Source organism: Ischnura elegans, chromosome 1 (genome assembly GCF_921293095.1).
Source record: "Ischnura elegans chromosome 1, ioIscEleg1.1, whole genome shotgun sequence".
Classification (NCBI taxonomy): Eukaryota; Metazoa; Arthropoda; class Insecta; order Odonata; family Coenagrionidae; genus Ischnura; species Ischnura elegans.
Genome location: NC_060246.1, coordinates 13,119,752 through 13,142,328, shown reverse-complemented (window position 1 = coordinate 13,142,328; position 22,577 = coordinate 13,119,752). Strand labels below are relative to the sequence as shown.

The 22,577-nt window shown below is 37.6% G+C and overlaps 1 protein-coding gene across 15 annotated transcripts in view; it reads right to left on the bottom strand.

Moving 5' to 3' along the window:
- The window catches only part of LOC124155779 (glutamate-gated chloride channel), a 661,010-nt gene that overhangs the window by 38,895 nt on the left and 599,538 nt on the right, over positions 1-22,577 (bottom strand). For 8 of the 15 annotated variants that reach the window (XM_046529872.1, XM_046529942.1, XM_046529907.1 and 5 more), the window contains one exon: positions 20,824-21,191. In XM_046529872.1, the coding sequence (XP_046385828.1) occupies positions 20,824-21,191 (368 nt within the window). Of the gene's footprint in view, positions 1-5,750; positions 5,811-20,823; positions 21,192-22,577 lie in introns of all 15 variants that reach the window. The other 7 variants (XM_046529880.1, XM_046529974.1, XM_046529925.1 and 4 more) reach the window with 2 other exon arrangements.

The window sequence follows — 22,577 nt, the reverse complement described above, 5'->3', positions numbered from 1 at the left end:
CTCTAAAAGAGACATCATGTGTAAGGAACTTAAAAGATAACGTGTATCACGAATAAATAAAAACATCGTGTTGGAAGTATTCAAGAATTATTATCTACAGGAAGTGACAATAAAAAATGAGAATGGTATGAAATGCACATAGTAATTGTACATGGGTGAATGGTATAAAATTGTTATGTTTAACAGAGAGGGACCCATTTTTTTGCATGGACAGTTGTACGTAGCATTTTAAAGAGTTCGCACTTTCCGTTATATTTATGTGTGTGATAAAGAAGCTCATAGCCAAAAAGGTATGGACGGCAACATTGTTACTTCTAATATTGTCTTTAAAGAGGTTTTGTAAATTGCATACCATTATTCAGTAAAATACGTCACAATTGTTCCTACCAATTGAATGATAGTACCCCACTCTCTTGCCTGTATTGTACCTATTCATATATTTTGAACATTTTTGCAAGAAAAAGTAAGAAAAAAGTACTTCATGATACTCCTCCTCTTCTATTTAAAACCAAATTACACCATATCCTTAACATACTTATTCCCTGAGAGCGTGAAAGTGCAACATTTTTCCACTGGTTACCTAGTAATATATAATGCAGGTGTATACAAAACAGGCACTTTTTAGCTTATGTTTACAATGCGAGATAAGCGCCTTAAATATAAATAATAAATTAAATATAAAATTTTGGGCTATGTCGCTGCGTCAATTTTTTTTTGGGTGGTCCCAACATTTCCCGAGCAGGAGGTTGGAGGAGTAGGTTGTTGATTTTTTTCGGGATTACACTTTGCCAAGTAAGACTTATTTTAAGGTCAGTGTCTCTGTTTAAAATTGTTCATCTCCTCTTTAGTTACTTCTATGGCTTTTCTGATGAGTCTCTGTTTAAAATTTTTCACTTAGGCAACAATTTTTGCTTCCTTAAGGTCAATTGTGTGGCTCAGGGCAGCGTATTCGGCTACCTCAGACTTGGCTGACTGCCCCAGTCGAATTGCTCTCTCCAGCCCCTCTAGGGGTGTTTTGGCCGATCAGCCTGTTTCGCCTAAGTCATTCTTCCCACAAGTATGGCAAGGAATTTGGTAGACCCCTTCAACTTGTTGGGGAGCTCTATCCTTGATGGTTTTCATAAAAATTTTTATCTGTAAGTGAGGAGAGAAGATTTTCCTTGTCTGAAATTTTCGTAGGATATTTCCTATTTTGTCAGATGCCCCCTTTATGTATGGCAGGAATGCTTTCTTCTGGTCGCCGAGGTCATTTGTAGAGGAGTTAGCACTGTTATTTTTGTCTTTGTTGTTTTATTAAATGACCTTATTAAATGTTCAAGACAAAACTCTGTTGTCGAATCCATTTCCCTGTAGAATGGCCTCTAGTTTCCACCTTTCTTCAGCAAAGTTGTTTTGGTCACTTATCGTGTAGGAGCGGTGAATCAAGGTGTCGATCACGCCATTTATTTGGGCTGGGTGATGATGGGATAAAGCGTGTGCGTACTGATTTGTTGCTGTTGGTTTTCGATAGACTGCATGACCTAATGTTCAATCCTCCTTCTATTCCACGAGAAAGTCCAAGAATGGAAATTTTCCGTCTTCTTCCACCTCCATTGTAAACTTTATGTTTTCGTTGATACTGCTCAAATAAGTATAAAATTCTTGAAGCTTCTCCTAGCCGTGCGTCCAAATTATAAAGGTATCATCGATGTATCTCACTAAAATCTTAGGTTTGTGGGCAGCGTTCTGGATTGCTGTGTCTTCTTTGGGTTCCATTAATATGTTTTCAGTTGCTAGGGAGACAGGGGAACCCATTGATGCTCCAGACGTCTGTTGATAAAAATTATTCCTTCACCAGAAGAAAGTACTCTTGAGGAATATCTCTGCCAGCTTGGCAATCTTTTCTGTGAATCTGTCTTCTATGACATTTGCTGCCTTGTCCGAAGGAATATTTGTGAAGAGCGATGTTACACCATGGCAGAGAGATTAAAGACATACAAGGAAAACACGTGAGGTTTGGAAACACCGCTCCACGAGCAAGATTCATGATGCTAACTCAACGGAGATCTGAGAGCGATAGACTGAGGCCACGCCTGCTGATTGGCAAAGGGAAAGTCATGCGTGGAGGCACTTTCCCTCCCCTCACCCCCACTAACGTGGAGACACTTGTGAGACAGATGTGCTAGGACTACAAGCAAAGATGAAGAATTGAATTGCTCCGCAAGTGTCAGTGACGTCATCAATAGCAAATGCGATGGTGGGTGGCGTAACCTGGTGGAACTACTTCATGATGCATAAAGGTAAGAAAAAAAGACTTTGCTATTCCACAAAATAAAATATATATTTGCGAACGGCTTCCGAGTGGCCAGATACGCCGTATCGAAACAGGTCGCAAATATATATTTTATTTTGTGGAACAGCAAAGTCTTTTTTTCTTACCCTTTCTGCATCATAAACAGCAAGGCATTACTCCCTATGATTCTTCACAGCAAATAGATTGAAAAGGAGGCAATGAATCAAAATATGGAAAGAGGATTCCAGAATTTGTCCACTTCCCTCATGGTTATTCCCAGTGTTCCCCACCTATCGGTATTAGGAGGAACTGAGGAGTGAGCCCTCCAAATGTATACCCCGTGAGTTATTTATTGGGATTGCCAGTAGGCAAGCAACGTGTTGCCGACTGGAAAAAAAACATCAGTGGAAGTTCCATCATGCACTGGCAGTGCTGCTGGAGCATTACATCATCTGCAGGGAGCACATACCACACAGTGAATGGTCACAAAACTTGATTTTAACTTTCTAACATAATAACTTGTGTGTGTACTGCACCTCAGGAGTAGCAGTAGTGGTAGCAAACTGGCAAGAGGCATAGTTCCCTTGATCTTGTTGGAGCGTAACATATTTTTACCAAAATATTCTATACACTTTAATGGAAGAAATTGGAATGGATTACTCAATGGGTTTTATTCTCCTCCTTTCAAAGGTTGGCATTGTACACTTCACATAGGGTAGAAAAGATATATGTACATGCTAAGTGCTATCCATTTTACCCATTGATTAGGTACTATCACTTGCCAACTTTTTAAGCTATGGGCATATTAAATGTTTTCTTGTTAACTTTAGCACCACACATCCCACTATCGATCACATAAATATACACTAACACTTCAATTTTACGCACCTGTCTTGATTTTATGTGGCCACACTCAAGTATTGCAAGGAAGTACAGGAAATTGCAACGGTGAAACTAAGATTTAATATCTTTTCTCGATTTTTAGCAGTTTTTTATTTTTCTCGGCATAACATCAGCAACTAAAAGCCTGCTAAACTTGATTTTAGACAGTTCTGTTCTAATTTTGCACCATGGATAACCAAACTCAAACAGAGAAAACTAATGTCAATTAGACCTAATATTTGGTGAAGTTTCTCAAAGAATTAATCCTGTCCACAGCTGGGCATAATGAAATGAATCAACACATATGTATCACATTGCAAAGAGTGATATTGGACCAAGCTACATTGACTATGATGGCAATGCTTTCCATTTACAACCACAATCTCTGGCTATAGCTGAGATATCATATGACAAACCAAAAAGGCTTCTCACCTACACACCAGATGCTGAAAGAAATATGCTGGGCTTTAACATCTTCCAACACACTCTGCAGCTCAGGGCGATGTTCCCACAAGGGTGCTTTCATCCTCCATGTCACAATTGCATAGCTGGGGCTTCTGAGCCATCAGAACTCAACAGTTCATCCAGTCTCTGCAAGATGGTGATGACGCAATAAGCTTGCGAGGCAGTTTCCCTTCCCTTCTCCAGGGAATGACTTGTCTGCCTCCTCCATAAATTTATCAACCTCCTTGTCTTAAGCACAGTTTGCCGTTGGCTCAAATTAGCCATAGAAGAAAATTGAAAGGGTAAGGCAATTGTCTTCCAAATGCCCTTACTTTTGATCAACAAGTGATCACTGGAGATTTTCATATGAACATTTTCACAGCTTCTTTTATCAATGTTACATACGCAGAAATTCCCAAAAACAACCACCAACATTGATCACTGGAGATGTAAAGCTAAACATTTTAGGTCCATACATATAATGATGGTACCTTTTGCTCTATCGTATGCTACTCTCTTTGAAGAAGAGATCTACCAACTGATGACTATTCCTCTAAATAGAAGGCACTGCAATCTATTGATCAACAACGAGATTTTACAACGAGACAACAATTATTGATGAAAATTGAGAGTGCATCAACGAGAAATTTTTGTTAAGGTGACTGAACAAATTGATATACCGTATTTATCTGAATATAGTCCCCCCTTTTTTCCTAAAAATGCCTGCGGTAAAAGTAAAGGGGGGGACTATATTCAAATGCATTTTATAATTTTTTTCCCAAAGCTGAAGCCTAAAAATTAGGGGGGGGGGGACTATATTCAGAGAAATATGGTATTAATTTTTTGGTTTACTATAAATGATTTATGTCTCTAGGTTATTGCCTGTAAACTCTTGTCAGCAATAATGAATAATCAAACCATACATCAGATTTGATGCTTTCCCGCCGAATTATGTGGGTAAACTGTTCTCAGGATTCCCACTGGGTTACTTCTTTCATAACGGCCAATATGAAAGCCAATATTCTTTCATATTGGCCGTTATGAAAGAATTGACCCGGTGGGAATCCCCAGAACAGTTTACCCGCAAAACACACATAGTTGGTAGCCCCATACACCTGTGCTGCAGACCTGACTTCTGGTGTGATAAGCAAAGCGAGGAGATACATTCCAAAAAAATCAAAAATATGTATTTACATTTACTTTCATATCCTTGCTCCTAACTTATAACTTACATAAAGTTTACTTCAAAGTTAGCAAAAAAACAAAGTGCAATGGATATCCTAGATGCTGAACACCTCCTCATCACCAAATCTTGATTTTACCCACATTGATGTAACACAGTGGCCATATATTGTCCCTGCAGCAGGTTAAATGTTTCACTGTATATAGTAACACTAGGAGTTTTTAATATGCCCATCTAGTCAATGTTCATATACTTTCAGACCTTTCTCACTTTCGAGGAACACCCTTATTCTAACCCGTCCTTCTAGATTCATCCACCCATGAATGCCTACACTGGTTTGAAAAGTTAAATATAAGAAAATACCGTAATTAACTTTACATAAATACCAACACACAACCACTTACACTAATTTACAGCTGGAATAAGACAGTACACAAGTCACATTACTATAACAAAACCTTCTTTCTGTTCGAAAGGAGCAAAAGGGAAAATGCTTAATTTTAGAGAAGCTTCAAATGCAATAATGTAAGTATGGATGACTCTTACAAAATCAGAGAAAGAACTAATCAAACAACAATTACACTGAGAAGTACACTGCTTCTTTCGGTAAAAAAACTCAACTAAGGTGGGCATTTATGTTCCTAACACTTACATTAGACAAACCTTACAAATCCTCTTGGGAGCAGCCTTCATATCAGGAAATGTCTACATGCACAAAATGTTGAGTTTTCTTTCATACGTGAGGAGTAACTACCATTTATTACAAATAATTAGTATGCATGTTTTCATAGGGAAATGAGAGAATTAATGGGTAACAAACATAATTATTCACATTTAATCCATAAAAATAGAAGAACTTCCAATATTACAGATACTCAATAAAGAACCACAAGGTTGGCAAAAATTGACATGCCATGTGCTGAACTAAACGTAGGCCATGCACATGTGCAGTTTTGCAAGACAATGTACCTGTCTTACCAACGGGCTCGCCAATATAATGCCTATTCTGCTCAGAACAGCTGGGAGTCGCTGGAAAATGGAAGAGATACGAGAGGCTCTTAGGAGGAATACAAAATCATGCATGTTCCCTATATCTTCCCGTCCTTACTCTCATTTACATCCACAAAATTCAGTCATCAAAAGAGCATCAGAAGATGAAAGTATCGTCCCTTGAGGAGGGACAAACAGAAAAGAGGCCACCACTACTCCTATCATCATCATTTCATCTCAGGTCATGTTTGTTTTTCTTTTAGTACTTTATTCAATGCCCACCATTCCCTCCACTCTACCCTCCTCACTCTGTCCCGAGGAATGGATCGTGGGGGAGGTTGGAATCAAGGAGGGAGCAAATAGAATGGGGGAGGACGACACAATGGGGTGGGGGGACAACATGTTACCCAAGGGGGGCAGCGAGAGAGAAAGGGGGCGGGAGGGGTGGGCAGGGAGATAGGGGGGAGAAAATAGAGCAAGAAAGGGAGAGGTACAGAGAAAGAGTGCCAAAATGAATCCCAGGCCAGAAGAGAGAAAGAGAGAGAGAGATAGAATATTCACACAGACAGATAAAGAGAGAGAGAGAGAGAAAAGAAAATGAATAAAGGGTGAGAAACGTGGCATGAAAACAAGGGAATTTTGGAGAAATTAAGTTAAGAAAATTTTTTTAAACACAAATTAAGTTCCAAGAGATTAAAGTAACTTAAGTAAGGTTCTTAATTATGAAATAGAATTAGGTACCACCAGTACAAATATAAGAAATGAAAATAAATAAATAAATATTAATTTCACAAATAAATACAGTAGAACTTTTAAAAAATTCCTAACATCAGTAATGTATCATTCATTGAATTAACTAATCATGGTTTCTACACATGAAGTGGCTTTTTCAAAGTAATTTCAAGCCTGTCAAAGATAATTTACGACCAACACTTTAGAATGGGAGAAGAGATAATCAGCTTAACTCTAACTAAATGATTTTTGAGGAACAATGAATGAGAAACTAAAAATAATCAACAGGATAAATGGAACAGAAGTTTCAAAAGTAATTGCATACTTCTGCTCAGGTAGAAACCAAAGATTGCAGCGATGACAGAATCTTAAGGGCAAAATGATGAGAGTCCTTGTATACAATAATGATGGGAGGGTGGGAAGGTAACCAAAGGAATGCATGAAGAATAGAGGCAGGCATATTTTGGTAATGCACTGTAGTTATTAATAGGGCCATTCATGTCAAACATAGAACACAAGAATGTCAAACGCTACTGCAAAGGCTGGAAGAAATGCAAAAGCACATTCCAGGCAGTCACAAGATAAATGGACATCAATACATAGTAAGATGCAACACTTAACTTCTATAAAAAGCACAAGCAGACAATATGTTACACACATGCAATGGGCTTCATCCAATTACCAAACAGAGAATATATATATTTCACCACCAATGAGTGAAAAATTAACAAAAAACATTATACAATGTTTTACATGTTCAGCTCCTTAAGAATCAGCATTTAATTATGTTCACTGAATAGATAGCAAAACAAATGTTTAGCATACGGCCTATGAGTTAATGAACAGAAATAGATTCTCAAATGATTAATATTAAGATAAAGACCCAGTAGAAAGTAATGTGATAATCAGCTTAATATTGAATGTATCTTTTTTTATCTTAACAAGCATATCTTTAAATCAAATATCAGAATTTTACATGATTTTTGAAGTGAAGGCAAAGCAAATTTCCCTAATGAATTTTCCACTGCTACCTTTGGCCCGTCATCAAATAGTGGCAATAAGCCTTCATATTAAATTGATGTATATTAAATTATATATTTCCACAGTATTTGGAAACCAAAATTCACATTATAAACAATTGATCGCTGGAAGAAAGTCCCTTAATATATTAAAGATTCCACTTCCCGACTTCAAACAAGCAAGAAAAGTGGAATGGAGAATGCAATGAGATGTATGATGGTTTAAATAGCAATGGAACACAATTCAGAAGATTTTAAGGAAATAGTTTTTACTAAAGGACACATGATTTCCTAAAATTGATAGCAGAATCAGAACACCAACAGGAACAAGAGGGCTAATAGCATTTCTTCCCTGAGCTCCACAACAGCCAAAGAGGGCAACAGTGAAATAATTGCCAAAACAACTGTCTCAGGACAACTAACGTAAAGAAAGAATGCAACCTATCGTGAATGAATTAGCAGGCTCTCTTATATGTTCTTAAAGGGCAGCAAAAATCTTTTGTATCAGGTCCCAGGAGCACAACCAAGCAGAAATAAACAAGCTATCACAAAACTTACTTCAGCAGATAAGCTAATATGACCAATTACACTCATTAAAGTAGAATGACCACCTAAGTGAGGTTGTATTTTCACAACATTACAATAAATTTCCAATTTGCCATTTCTGTAGCTTGATATCACTAGGTGCAATAAGCACTACTTTATGTTTGAAAAACCATATGTAAAGACCCAAAGATGACATGCAGTTGCTGAGTAATGTCATCCACCTTGAGATCAGCAACAAATGCCATCCTGACAGTTCTCAGTTTTAGCAGTCCAACGCTATTTCTATTAGAACTGTCATTTGCTTTTACATTTGGGGGAAAATGCCCATGCAGTATTTCATATTTGAGTGAAGTACCTATTTGAAAAAGTTAGATATTTGAATTCAATACTTGGATTCAAGAAAAATGCTATTTGAACCCTCTTTAATTAAAACTAGTGGACAGTACACCTTGACATTCTACAAGGGGTGAAATTAATGGAATGATTCGAGTACTATGAATTTTAATTAATGAAATTAAAACACTGCTGGCACAAATACCATTTAAATGCATTCAATTGCTTTTTAAATTGTTTTGAATGCCATTTTACACCTGGTTGCTTTGCTCAATAACCATTGTTAAAACCAAAGAAGAATGATAAATTTAGATTTAAAAAAATAATTACCAGACAAAAAACGAAGCATATTGGAAAACTGAACAAATCAATTAAATACAGACAGCACTCTTATTCCTGCTAAATGATATAAATTTATTCTTGGGCCATTCTTAGACTATAACAATGAAAAATTTTTTGAATTGGAATGGCCCTTTGAAAATATCCTTATCCGCTGCATGCTCTTGAAAAAATGTCTTGATATATAATATAACTGGGGAGAGACTGGAGCTCTTGATCCCTTCTACCCCTAATTTAATTCTGCTGCACTAATCTAGAAGATGGCATCACCAAGTCTGCTTACTATGGTCTCATTGCAATACTGTCTTTTACAACTAGTAAATACTGTACACAAATTAAAATTCCTTGAGGAATATACGCAGCAAAAAATTGAATCAAATCCACTTCCAAGAGCCACGAGTAAACTTTCAATTATGATTGTGGGGATTTTTCTGTAAAAAGAATTTAAAATAACACATCACGGTGGGTGATAAATTAATTAAGCTACAAATGTAATAGTGGTTCAGAATACTGATATGATGGTTCAGTTCATCAGAATAATTTATTCATGAAACGTTCTTGACTACTGAAAACCCATTACTACTAGAATTGCATTAGCATTGAAGTATTCAGTCAAGCAGCTAGGGTAGAGTAAATGTTCATGACTCTTAAATGCGTTTCAATTGCTTTCTTCCAATTCAAATTTTCAAGCACTATAATATCTATCCTCACCATACTTTACTTCAGAAATATAAAAAAAAAGTCAGTTTTCATGAAATATTTGCCAGATACTACAAAATTTTACACAACTTTACGACGTAAAGCTGTTAATTTAACCAGGGGCACAGCTAGGAATTAAGATGGGGGGGGTTTAGGTGCAACTAATACCGGGGTGTGTGGGGGTATGGAATACCCACCAGGATAAGCGGTAGGTGCGAGATTAATAAATTGCGGAAGTTTAAGATAAATGATTCAAAATGGTGAGTTTTAAGGCTTTCTGAGGGATAATTTATTAATCCTTACACTATTCTATTAGTAATATCAATCCAATTCAGTAAAATGGATTAAACTTCAAATTTCTCTGAGCTCTGGGGGGTTTTATCCCCCAAAACCCCCCCCCCCCCTCACTGTGCCACTGAATTTAACTACTATCATAAATTTAGAATAACCCAAGGCTCATTGACATGATTGGTGACCAAATCACGTGCAATAATATGGCATGAAATGCATCCCAACGCGCAATGGGAAAATCACACACTACATCATTCTTAGAAGGGATGGTTGAATCGAATATATCAGATCCAAATATCCGTGGATATGGCCCTTCACTGGACACATCAGATCCAAAGTCACGAAAGACATCGAATCTGGATCTGAAATTTTAAATTAATGCTTCAGTGAATGCAACATCCAATAAGAGTGGAAAGAGTTCTGATTCTCTCTTTGCATGCACCAATACACAGCGATCCTTGTTCTACTCAAGAAATATTTTGTTTAACCCTTTCCCTGCCAGCCCATTTCAGGTGAGATGTACGAAGACTGCCAAGGCTATTTTCCCGAATTAGCAACATTTCAGATTTAAAAATTTTTCAGCTACTTAATTTTATTTAATATGTCTAGATGGTTTTCCCAATTCTTAAGACATATTTACATCTTATAACCATAGATAGATTATGGGGGTTTACATAAATAACAGCTGTTTAAAAGGCCACAATCATGAAAAAAAAGTGAAATAATTCGGCCCCTGGCAGTTTTCGCTCAACCAGCGAGGGCCGATATATCGGCTCATTGGCAGTAAAAGGGTTACAAGCTCTCCAAGGGGTTGCGTAACAGAATTTCAGCCGTGGAATATTTTAAGGTAAAATACGACAGGCACATACTGAGATCCTAACCTCCTCCTCCTTCTTCTTCTCAAGAGATTGCACAACGATAGGTGGAGGCTCAGCACAGTAGGATAATAACCACATCGAAAGTAACTAGGTCGCTAATTCTACAAAACCACTAACCCCTTGCCTCTGACATTTTTTTCCTCTCCTAAACCAAACAGATCATAAATCATTAGCTTGGAAGGAAAATGTCAAGTTGCATGAGAACAATGGAAACGTTATTCATCATTCCCCTGTCTCACCAACTGACATTGTTCGGCCTACCTCCTTCAAATTCCACCGCTTCTGGAGGCAATTGGTATGTGAGTCACCTATTGGACCCAAAGGAGTTTTACGATAGCTTTCGGCAATTGGTTGACATGCGCGAGATTCAAAAAAGAATGGGACCAAAAACAATGCATTTTTGAAAGTATTTATGTTTTCAAAGCTTTAATTGATTGACTCAAAGCATTCTAGTTACAACAAGGCTATACCAATACTCAACACCGTCCAAGAGCACAATTTTCAAAGAAAAACATTGCATGAGCACATTCTCACAAGTCGAGACAGACTGAAAACACAAACCGCACGTATCGCATAACATGCCCGGCTTTGCCTTGAAGCCAAGCATGTCACAAAGTTGCAAGATCTGATGTGTTGGTTCCCTGGCTCCCTCGTTCCTAGCCTCCTTTCTTGAAATATGGAGGGAACGCTTTCTCTCCCCCACACTTGTCCTTGACATGCTTCTGCTTCCCAACCCCTCACTAAACAGCTGTCTCCTTCTATTAAAGTTCGCTGCAGTTGACGTCTATATCATTCTTAATTGTGTTGCAGATTGCGCAGTTACAATTTAATTTAATGATACTCTGTACACATGAAAATGTTTTCCATAGTGTGGAAACATTTTTATTTGGATAGGGAGAACTCAAAATATGCCATGTGGGTGCACTGTGGCGCGAAACTATCACAAGGGAGTGCAAAATCCACCTCACCACCACTGCTACTGAGGCATCTACACCTGAATCACAAATCAGAATGCGATGAGAAAGTGACAAAATTCTGGGGAAATGTGCGAGAGGAAAATTTGAATTCAGTCAACAATTTCTCTGAAGATGGAAGCCTACCTTCATGACCAAATGAAAAATCTATTATACAGTACACTCTCTTTATTACGAAGTTCACGGGACCAAAATTCTTGAAGTTCGTAATAACGAAGTCTGTATGAACGTTTCTTTTAGGAATCTTTAGTTCATAAAGCTATGCAAGGCATCAAGAAGTGCGGTTATCCTTCCGAATGCAACACTGCATTACATTTGTGTGTGAACTCACTTTTGTGACAAACTGATCTAGCTGAGCGTGGGATGCAGCCGAAGCCGAAAAAAATCGCTGTCCGCAGGAAGGAAGAACGGGCGAAACGCTGAACAGTTCCTGACTTCATCTCAGATTAAGTGATACTTTGTTCAGATTATGCCCAAAGTGCGAGTTCCTTTACGCCACGCCGCATCGCATCGGCCAACTCAAAAGGTGCCAAATTTGAAATTTTGGGCACGCTTGAACTTTTCCAATTTCCGTATCCCTGCAGGTTCATAAATTGTACATTAGGGCGGATCGCAAAAATCGATTTTTTTCAAATCCATCTGGCCCAATGAAAAAAAGTTGTGGGACCAATCAAAAATAAGGCCTGAAAAATTTGAGACCTCTACGTGAACCCCTGACCCTCGCTCAAATGCGATTTAGGGGGGGAAGGTCAAAATTCGAAAAATATAAAATTTTATGATCATTTCCTATAGATTTTGCCGAGTTACTGCCCTTTTAGGGCAAAAATTTTGTGCATTTTGACGTATCTGCCACCGTTTAGCCACAAAATGCCTAATTTGAGTCCGCGCCCGCGAAGAAAATATTACAACGCCCGCGCAGCGTCGCGGATACAAGAGCTGCTAGCCGATCCCGTCCCCTCCCCGCTCGCTTCTCCCCCTCCCATGCCTCGAATGCAGCAAAATTCATCTCGCATGTGTTGCTAGGAGGGCGTTTATCTTTGATAATATAAATCGGAAGATGGTAGAAGGTAAAAAACGGTGCGTAGTGAGACGACTTGTCCCTTATTTGGAGCCTCGTCGGCGTTAAACAAATCGATGTTACCAACTTATAGAGAAGTGATGAAATATTTTTAGATCTGCGAACGCAGGAAAGGAGCCTGCGGTCTACGAAGCGGCCTCTCGAGTGGCTATAAAGGTGTGCGAACTATGGTGACGCGCTTCTCTTCCATTGTGAATGTGACTAAATGGATTTAGCGGTACCACAGGAAGTACTATAACTTACGGAAAATTAGAATAGACAAAAAGTAGGGTTTTATTTAAGTATAAAGCTCAAACAATTTTAAAGGAACATGTTTAATTATGCGATATTTTTGCGTGTAAGTGCAAGGAGGAGCATAAGTTTCCCCCAATGAAGAAGTAGTTTGAAAGACAAGCTGACGAAAAGAAAGATGATAGCTGCTGGATTGAATCCTAAAGAAACTCGACAACTGAGGAAAAAAGGGAATAATCGGTGATCGATGAGTCAACATCGTCAATTCTTGTACGGGAAAATAGTATCAAAAATTTTCTTCATCAATTCATTCGAAGAAAATGAAATTAGCCGATTTGTATCTCTACTTTCCTCATAAAATAAACATTAAGGACTATAAACTCAAATTGGAACTTCTTCGGGGAAAATGCATCTGCCAACTGTGATAGAGGTATATGCAAGAACCAAACAACAGCAATGATCGTTCCCGCAGCTTTAGCCGACGCAAAAGTCATAACTTAGTAAGATACATCAAAGCTAGTGTACCAGAATCACTTACGTACACAGAAAAAGATGCTACATACTGACAAATCGCTGTCGAGTTTACAAAATTATCCGAATATTAAGAAAATGTTCATCAGATTTAATACAAGCCTATGCTCATCTTCACCAGTGGAAAGACTTATTTTCACTTGCTGGGTTTATCCATTTCCCTGTGAGGGGAGCTCTGTCAGACAAACTTTTTGAAAAACTTGTATTCCTCAAGGGGAATAATTCATTCATAGAGAGCAACATTTGATAATTTTTATTTTGAAAAATCTCAAATGTATATGTGTATGTTAGAATTTTTATGTTTATTTATGTGTTAGAACTTTTTAAAAGATGTCTTAGTTTCCTTACAAGTGTATTTTGTATTTTAAAAAGTATTTAAAATACTATTTTGTATTTTGTATTTCAAATACCGAAGTCCAAAGTATTTGGTATTTTGCATTTCAAATACATTTTGTGCAGTATTTTGTATTTCAAATACTCCTCGGCCTGTATTTTGCCCAGCCCTGCCTACTGTGGATAAGAAAAGAGAGATTTCATCAAAGGGCTCCATTTTATTGGAACGAAAGACTATACTCTTGTCTGATGAAAAAAGGCAAGAGGACTTATAAATACAAGTTTAGAGGGGAATGTGTGGTGTTAATTGAAGAAACAGGGTCCCACTTTTGGAGGTTTGCTTCGCCCGTCAGAGGATTAGCAAAAGTTATAAAATTATTATTATGCGATTATCGATTCCTTTCGGAGTGAAAAGTAGATACACAAAATTAAAAAAGGAGGCATCATCCCTTTGCTATAAGCATAATTCCAACATCCCTTAAAGAGTAAACTCAACTCGGGATTCCCACCGGGTTAATTTTTCCATAATGGCCAACATTTCAATCTCCGACTCGGGGCTCATCATAAGAGATAAATTTTGTTGAATCCCGAAAAGAGTTAACCCACATCATTCGTCGGGAAAGCATTAAATCCGTGTTTCATCCCTTACTGTGGTCTATTTGCTAATTGCACTATGCTGACTTGGATTTGCGACATAAACATTGGGAGGGTAATCTTGGGACCCAATTTGCGTTGCTGCAAGGATGCGTTTGGCTACAAATCCGAGATTTTTTTAATTGCTGGGTTTTAATATCGACGTAAAGGACTACACGCTGATGATATATTGGAGAGAGACTCCGGTTCCTTCGGCTATATCTGAGATTAGCGCTGTGGAAATGAAAAATCTATTAGTGAACGTTCAAATTTGAAGTTAAATATTCTTTTTATTATACATGCGGACGAGATATTCGTGAAAGAATTCACCAAAACTTTGTTGACAGCAGCGAAAGACGAGGAATGACACTGATATAAGAAATATAGAGTGGAAAGAAGATAATTGAGTAATTCTTTCGTGATTGTTCCTCACCGGACGATGCTGAAACATCAAATATTAGTAAGACCAACGAAGAAAGACGCCTTTGGTGTGAATTTTGGTGCATTTTGGGCGTGGAAGAGGCGAGCGGGGAGGGGACGCGAGCGGCCTTCACCCAAAATCCATTTAGACACAGCTGTCTGACAATACCGGAATAGAAGTGTATATCCAAAGTTCGCACACCTTTATAGCCACTCGAGAGGCCGCTTCGTAGACCGCAGGCTCCTTTCCTGCGTTCGCAGATCTAAAAATATTTCATCACTTCTCTATAAGTTGGTAACATCGATTTGTTTAACGCCGACGAGGCTCCAAATAAGGGACAAGTCGTCTCACTACGCACCGTTTTTTACCTTCTACCATCTTCCGATTTATATTATCAAAGATAAACGTCCTCCTAGCAACACATGCGAGATGAATTTTGCTGCATTCGAGGCATGGGAGGGGGAGAAGCGAGCGGGGAGGGGACGGGATCGGCTAGCAGCTCTTGTATCCGCGACGCTGCGCGGGCGTTGTAATATTTTCTTCGCGGGCGCGGACTCAAATTAGGCATTTTGTGGCTAAACGGTGGCAGATACGTCAAAATGCACAAAATTTTTGCCCTAAAAGGGCAGTAACTCGGCAAAATCTATAGGAAATGATCATAAAATTTTATATTTTTCGAATTTTGACCTTCCCCCCCTAAATCGCATTTGAGCGAGGGTCAGGGGTTCACGTAGAGGTCTCAAATTTTTCAGGCCTTATTTTTGATTGGTCCCACAACTTTTTTTCATTGGGCCAGATGGATTTGAAAAAAATCGATTTTTGCGATCCGCCCTATTGTACATTCGTAAGAAGAGGACTTACTTTACGTCCAATTTACGAGCGGTATTGAGTGGGTCACCATGATTCTACATGCATGAAGCATATCATATGATGCTGCGTGCATACTGAAGCATCTCCTACTGAAGAAAGAACCATACTTGATGCTCTTGTGCACAATGCACGAGGAGAACTTAAAATGTTAGAGTAGTGTATATTCACCTTAGCAGTATATTCATTCAGCATAATATCTTGACCTTATTGTTATTAATCCCAGAAATAGTTTTTTTCGATCCTGAGACATTAAAACAGCCATTTTATCAAGTTGATATACACTCCGTCAAAAAATCACCTTGCCTAAAATATGCTATATTCACTAAAATTTCATACTATTGGGCTGCTTTGTTTCCTTTTCAGAGCCTATAACATGATTTTACTCACAGTTGAACCTAACACATCAACTTTTCCGGCCTGTTACATATCTGAAACTGATTTTTTTCTGTAATTCAATACCCCCTGCTGGAGTGGAGCTGTGTAATGGAACAAATATCCTTCGGAAGCAAAATTGCCGTTAATGAAACTTTGGACGAAGAATTATGCAGGGCGTGATTTTCTTTATCGCTCATTGGAATGCATTTCATGGCATAGATTGCCAATCATATGAGCCTTAAATTATTCTTTATTTATAATTAAATGAATAGCACTAAACATTAAAATTGTGTAAAACTAGTATTTGACAACTATTATGTACTAGTAATATGAGATGCTTTTCAATGTTTCTTAAAACACACCTTCATACAAGTTCATTAATATGATCTTCCAAATTTATGACCTAAGTAATTAATTATAAGGCTCTACCATAACTTTGGTTTAGTTGCCTGATATAGGAAAAATATAAATAAAATAACTTAAGATGGAGTTTAAGCTTTCAAAATGGATTGATGATTCAAAATTTTTTTTTAAAGATGCCATTTCACTATTTCAAAAGAACATGACTGTATTTCATTAAATCTTATGAGAGGGGATATCAAATCAGAGTATTTCAAGTAAACAATTACAATGAACCATCAGTAGGATTGAACTAAGCAGATACCTGATTTGTAATAATAACAGGAAAATAACTATGAGAGAGAAATTTTTTAGCTGTAGTTTACTATTCAGCATTTACGCATGCTATCTAAAACTTATATGTTCCTGGGATGATGAAAATTATTAGCCACTACCATATTGCTTTAAGCTGTCAAGGTCATGTAATTTTAAAGATGGTCTTCTCAGAATATAGGTAAGCATGAAAAAATATGAATTCCCCGTGAAACTTTTTTCATCCATAAACATATACGTACACATATATGATTTACCCACAAAGTAAGTTTTGATTAACTATAGAATAGATATGCAAAGGTAGAGCTCACCCCACACATGACCACAGGCTTATGAATATCACTCATTCAGGGTTATGGGGCCACTTCATTTCCCTGTGCCGCCTCTCCCTTGAAGGATTATGTTTGTGGATGTCTGAAGGATTCATTCACTATTTAAATTCATTTAAGGTAGTAAAAAACTGCCATAGAAGTGGTTTACACTATCACGACAACAGCAATCAGAGGGGTTCAGGATTTTCTGGCTTCAGGCCAGCACATAATTATCAAAATGATGAAAATAATTACACGACAGAATACTCAAATAAAGGCTTTACATAAAGCGGCATTGAAATGATGTAAAGCTACAACTTTTCGAGCAAAAGCTTTCGTTAGCACGGATTTTGAGGATTACATTCACTACGTCAAGAAGAAGGTAAAAATAATACTGATGATTCAGATGTACCATACGCGATAATTACTAAAATTCTTATAATCAGTCTAGCATTTATGTGACTGAATGAACTACAAATGCCTCGTTTTAATATGTGGTAGCTAATAATATACCAACACCATTTTTTTAATAACACAAAAAAATCCCAAAAAAATATACATGTATCCTGATATGCAACTTCAAGGTACTGAAATTCCCAACAGCATTTTCTAGTTTTTTTTCTGGTACTCAGCTGATCCTAGTGCTCCAATACCCCAATGTCTCAGATAAGAATAAGTTTTTGCCTTCTGGTTTCTTAGGGATGGGGATCACCACAAATTGATAGTACATCAATGCCCTGAGTGTACAATGAAAAGCAGGGTTTGCACCTGTAGCCCTCACAACACTCCTTTTGCCAAGACCAACACAAGAAACCAACATGGACCATAGGCTTTGAAGCAATGAGTGTACTTAGCCCTCGTTGCCAAGAACCACACATCCATAGCTGCATGATGTGTGACGTTATGATTGCACATCAGCAGCCTTCAATGGGAGCTATGTGTTCCTCCTCTGCGGGCATCATGGAATGCATGTGGCCACTATATTACACTGGGATTATGGAACTGCATGACAAAGTAGTTGTCCACTAGGTTACTGGCGTGAGATGCAGCAGCACGTTGCTGTATCCTACAATGTAGTTTCCGACTTCCCCAGATCTGTGATCATGTCATCACACATCACATATCTCACAGCCACGGATATGTGGTTATTAGAAAACAGTTAATATACACTGACAAAAATTAATCAAGAATGGGAGGCTACTATGACTAAATGTCAAACGGAAATATCAGAAACAACAGAAAGAAGGAATCACAGATACATGTTCCCTCACATATGAGTATAATTTTTTGTAAATAAGAAGGTATTGGGGATGAAAAGAAGTACATGATTAATTGCTCTACTGTATTTACAGCTATCAGCAAAATAATTAGTGAAACCGTTTACAGTAGGAAATTTCATACCCTAATAGTTTGGTACGGTGAAGGGGATTGCTCAAAAGAGAAACATGGCAGCAGGTGCAAGTGCATGAGAGCTGTCCCATCAGAAGTTGTCCATCTGGCAAAACACAGATATAATGGACGCATTTGTACATAGGCCACCCAGAAAATACTAATTACATTTTTTCAATGAGTATCTGAAAGTAAAATACATTTGAATCAAAGTTCCCAAGAGCTTGAATAATAGTTCTAATGGTCTTCACTATGGGAGTACTACCACTTCAACTACTTCCTGAATGCATGAACTACACGGTAGATAACTGTAAAAAGCTGACAATATCAAAATGAACTTCCCCTATGGTGGGCTCTAAATGTTTCCATTACTTTCGTAGATCATTTAAATACACCTCCAATAACATTGAATATGCCTCCAATTCAAAACTTAGTGAATAACCCACTTAATGAATTGAATTCAATTCGATGAACTAAATATTAGTGGCACTACAAGTGAAAAATTCATTTTATGGATTCTTAATTATGTAAATACAATGTCATGAAATTTAATCAAAATAATTTCACGGATTCTCTGGGGAAACCATAAAAAATGATGGGACTAATGCCACGCTAGTCCCAGATAAGGTATTCACTCTTAATATGTACATGCTTGAAAGTGATAGCAGAGTTGAAAGCTTGACATCGACAACCATGTGGAAATGTAATAATACAAGCTCATGAAAACTGCAATGAAATACAAGCAATTGTAGACCCGGAGTACTTTGATGAAATGGCACAAGAGGGAGAATTGAATTCCTAGGCCTCTCTAACTGCTGCATCTGCGGGAGTTGCTAACAGGGGTAGCTCAAGCAAATTAAAGGGAGACCTCAACTAACACAGCTGAATCATTCAAAAATTAAATACTATTTGTTAGAAAGAATAGTAACAAGTGTATAGGAGGTAGCCATGGTAGGGTAAAAATGAATGTCATGATTAGGTATGCCTAAAAAACACTGATTCCAGCATTACCTCTAAAAAATTTAGGACAAAATGAATAGCAGTGCAAATTGGACTTAACTCAATTTTCAGAAACAAAGCATTCCCAGGGCATCAAACATTATTATCTGTAGCATATAATTACTGGTTAGCACACTTTACTGAAAAGTTCATACAACTATGGGCAATGATATTATTGTAACTATGACATGACCAGGCAGGTTTCTAAAGACTATATGGCAGGTAATGCAGTGTCCATTCTGAAAAGAGCGACAACGAATTTTGGAAAAAAAACAAATACATATTTTGTTTGCATTAATAAAATCATGACCTCAAAACAAAGACAGTACTCGTGAAAAGTACCATCAATAACATTGACTACATGATGGTATTTTATGCTTTGTGGAAAATATTTCCCTCGCAGGAAAAAGTCAAGGTTGCTTGAGGAATCAAGTATGCAAATAGATTATTGAAATCACAGCAAATACGCAATGATCCATTTATGGGCCAAAGAGCAATGAAAACTACCTGACAAGCAACAGTGGGAAGTTCATTTTCCATGTGCTTAGCCATACCTACATAGGGAAATACTCCAACTAAAATACCCCAACAAGAAGAGCATAGCTGTCAATCTAACATTCCTTAACTAGGCAGCAATATTCAGAGATGCAAGGTGGCCTTTCATAAAACATCAATGAGAACCAAGAGAGCAAGCAGTATGTTGTTGGGAACCAAACTGTTCTATATGATACTCAAAAGAGTAAAATAAAATTCTGGCTATCCTACATCTAACACTTTCAGTCAAACAAACCTCTTAAATACATTTGCCAATACATATGAACCAATGGTGACATTTTTATTTAGAGTTGTAAGGAAGGAATAAGATAACTCAAGCAAAATCTTGAATACAAATCTAAAGTGAGAATAACTTTTAAAAACAATTGAAAATGGCAATGGGGCATTTCTGGGATTAGCCGACTCTGGAAAAGGTATGTAACTGGCATTAAGATAAGACACCTATAATTTCACTGAAAAATTAAGCATGAACGAGCCAATTCAAGGGACTTTTTTTAGAAAATTCAACTTTTTCGATTTAAAAAACTTTGGTAAACTAAATAACTGATTTAATGCATCTCACCTTCTATTCTCATATTGCTGTGTACAAAGAGACTGAATTGATTATAGGATTTCATTAGCATTATGAACACACAAAGCAGACTCAACCATTGTGAAGCTTCAGGGTTACAAGGGATTTGTAGACTAAAGGTTTCTGGGTGAGAGGAAATGAAATAAATGGAAAAACAGCATCACAAGAATAAAAATGTGAAATAAATCATGGAATAGATCACTCTAGCTATGGAATAATGAAGGGGTGATGGACGAGAGGAGGGGGTTTAGGGGTGAGGGTGAGGCACCAACCTGAGTGACAGGATTCTCCCCGGGGCGGTAGACGACGTTGTGGAGGGGCCGTTTGCGACCCACATAATTGACAGCAACAAACTCGAGCAGTGAGGCATAGATGAAACACATACACACACCATCCCACACATTCATGGCTGTTAAGTTTGACACCACAGGCAGTGTTGAACGGAACCCATTGGAGGTTGTAAAAAAGTTGAGCATGGTGGTGACTCCAATCATGACGCGGGCAGGCACGGCGTTCCACTCGAGCCAGAAGGTGATGAATGATGATGTGACAAGAATGATTCCAGGAATGAAGACGGTGGTGAAGTAAAAGGCTCGATCCCGCGTGAAGATGAGGTCAACTTTAAGGCAGCTGTAGTTGCCTAAGGAAGGGAAACATTACATTTCACTTAAAAAAGATGCTAGAAGACCTTTAGAAAAGCCTGAAGTACGGCTACCAAAAATGACGTTTTAAAAAAAGGAAAAGATTTTACTAATTCCATGATTATTCTTTAAACGTTTTTTCCTTGCACCAAGAAAATTTCCATAGTCCCAGTCAGAAGTACATAATTACAAAATGTATCTCATAATTAACTGGCCTTGAAAAATGTTCATGCTAAGATAACCCTTTTTAGTAATGAAAAAAGGGACCTAGCTATAATATGAAAACACAAACAATTATATAATAACATGAATATTCAATCATGACACTCACAGCAATGACTCTTGTCATCCAGTTTAAGCAATTCTACAGAAATGCTGTAATTTTCCAAATTTTAAATGAATGTCATTCAATTTGCAACTATACCCAATTTGCTGATAACATTTAAACCCCACCTCCACAGTTGAAACGTAATTAGGCCACCCTCTTAGATATAAAACCAAGCATGAAATCAAGATAAAAGATTTTTCAGAAAAATCAAGCCAATAAAAACAAATAACTAGTGACATTCCATACATCACAATTAAGCAAAATCAGCTTCAATGCTGATTTTAAAGTTCGATATTATCCCGAGAAGAGATTTTTATAACTGAACACACAGCAGACATGCCTAAAATTATATTTACTTATGCCATTAGGCTTTTATGACAGAGGGGGGTTTTAAAGAGCATGGGTAAGAAAAATACAGAATTGGGATGCAAGTTATATTATCAGCGAGATGCACATAAAAAGCTCAGAGTACAAAATGTGGTCAATTAGAAGGGCATGTAAATATTGAATTAGATGACCAAGGGGGAGTTCAGGCATGAGGACAAAGGACCTTACATGCAGAATGGATTAAGTCGAAGACTGTACCTTCTAACTGGTTTCCAAACTTAAACAAGCCTAAACTTTAAAATGAAAAAAAAATCCTTAATCTTTCCATTACTACAAATCACGGCTCCACTAATCAGGTCCTAATGGTCTGACATTAACTAATACCTGGAAGTTAGCGAAGAAAATAGCCATGAACAGAACTACAGTATTGGGTCAAATGCATTATTCACCCAAGGAAATTGGTATCCCAAATGTTCTTGCTGGGAGTTGATTGGCTAACTCAGAATTAATATCGTCATCATTCATCAGGCTATGAAATCCTAACTAACATTCAACCTACTGGACATGGAGATACATTCAAGCCCTGGGTAGTGAAAAAAAGCAATTCAAACCACAAGGTTTGCAGGTGAAGACATTACCCACCAACACTGAGACAAACAGGAGTTAGCAACTTCAGCAATGTGTGGAGAAGGTCGGAGTTTGAGCTGGTGGATGGTAGTATTAGGTGATT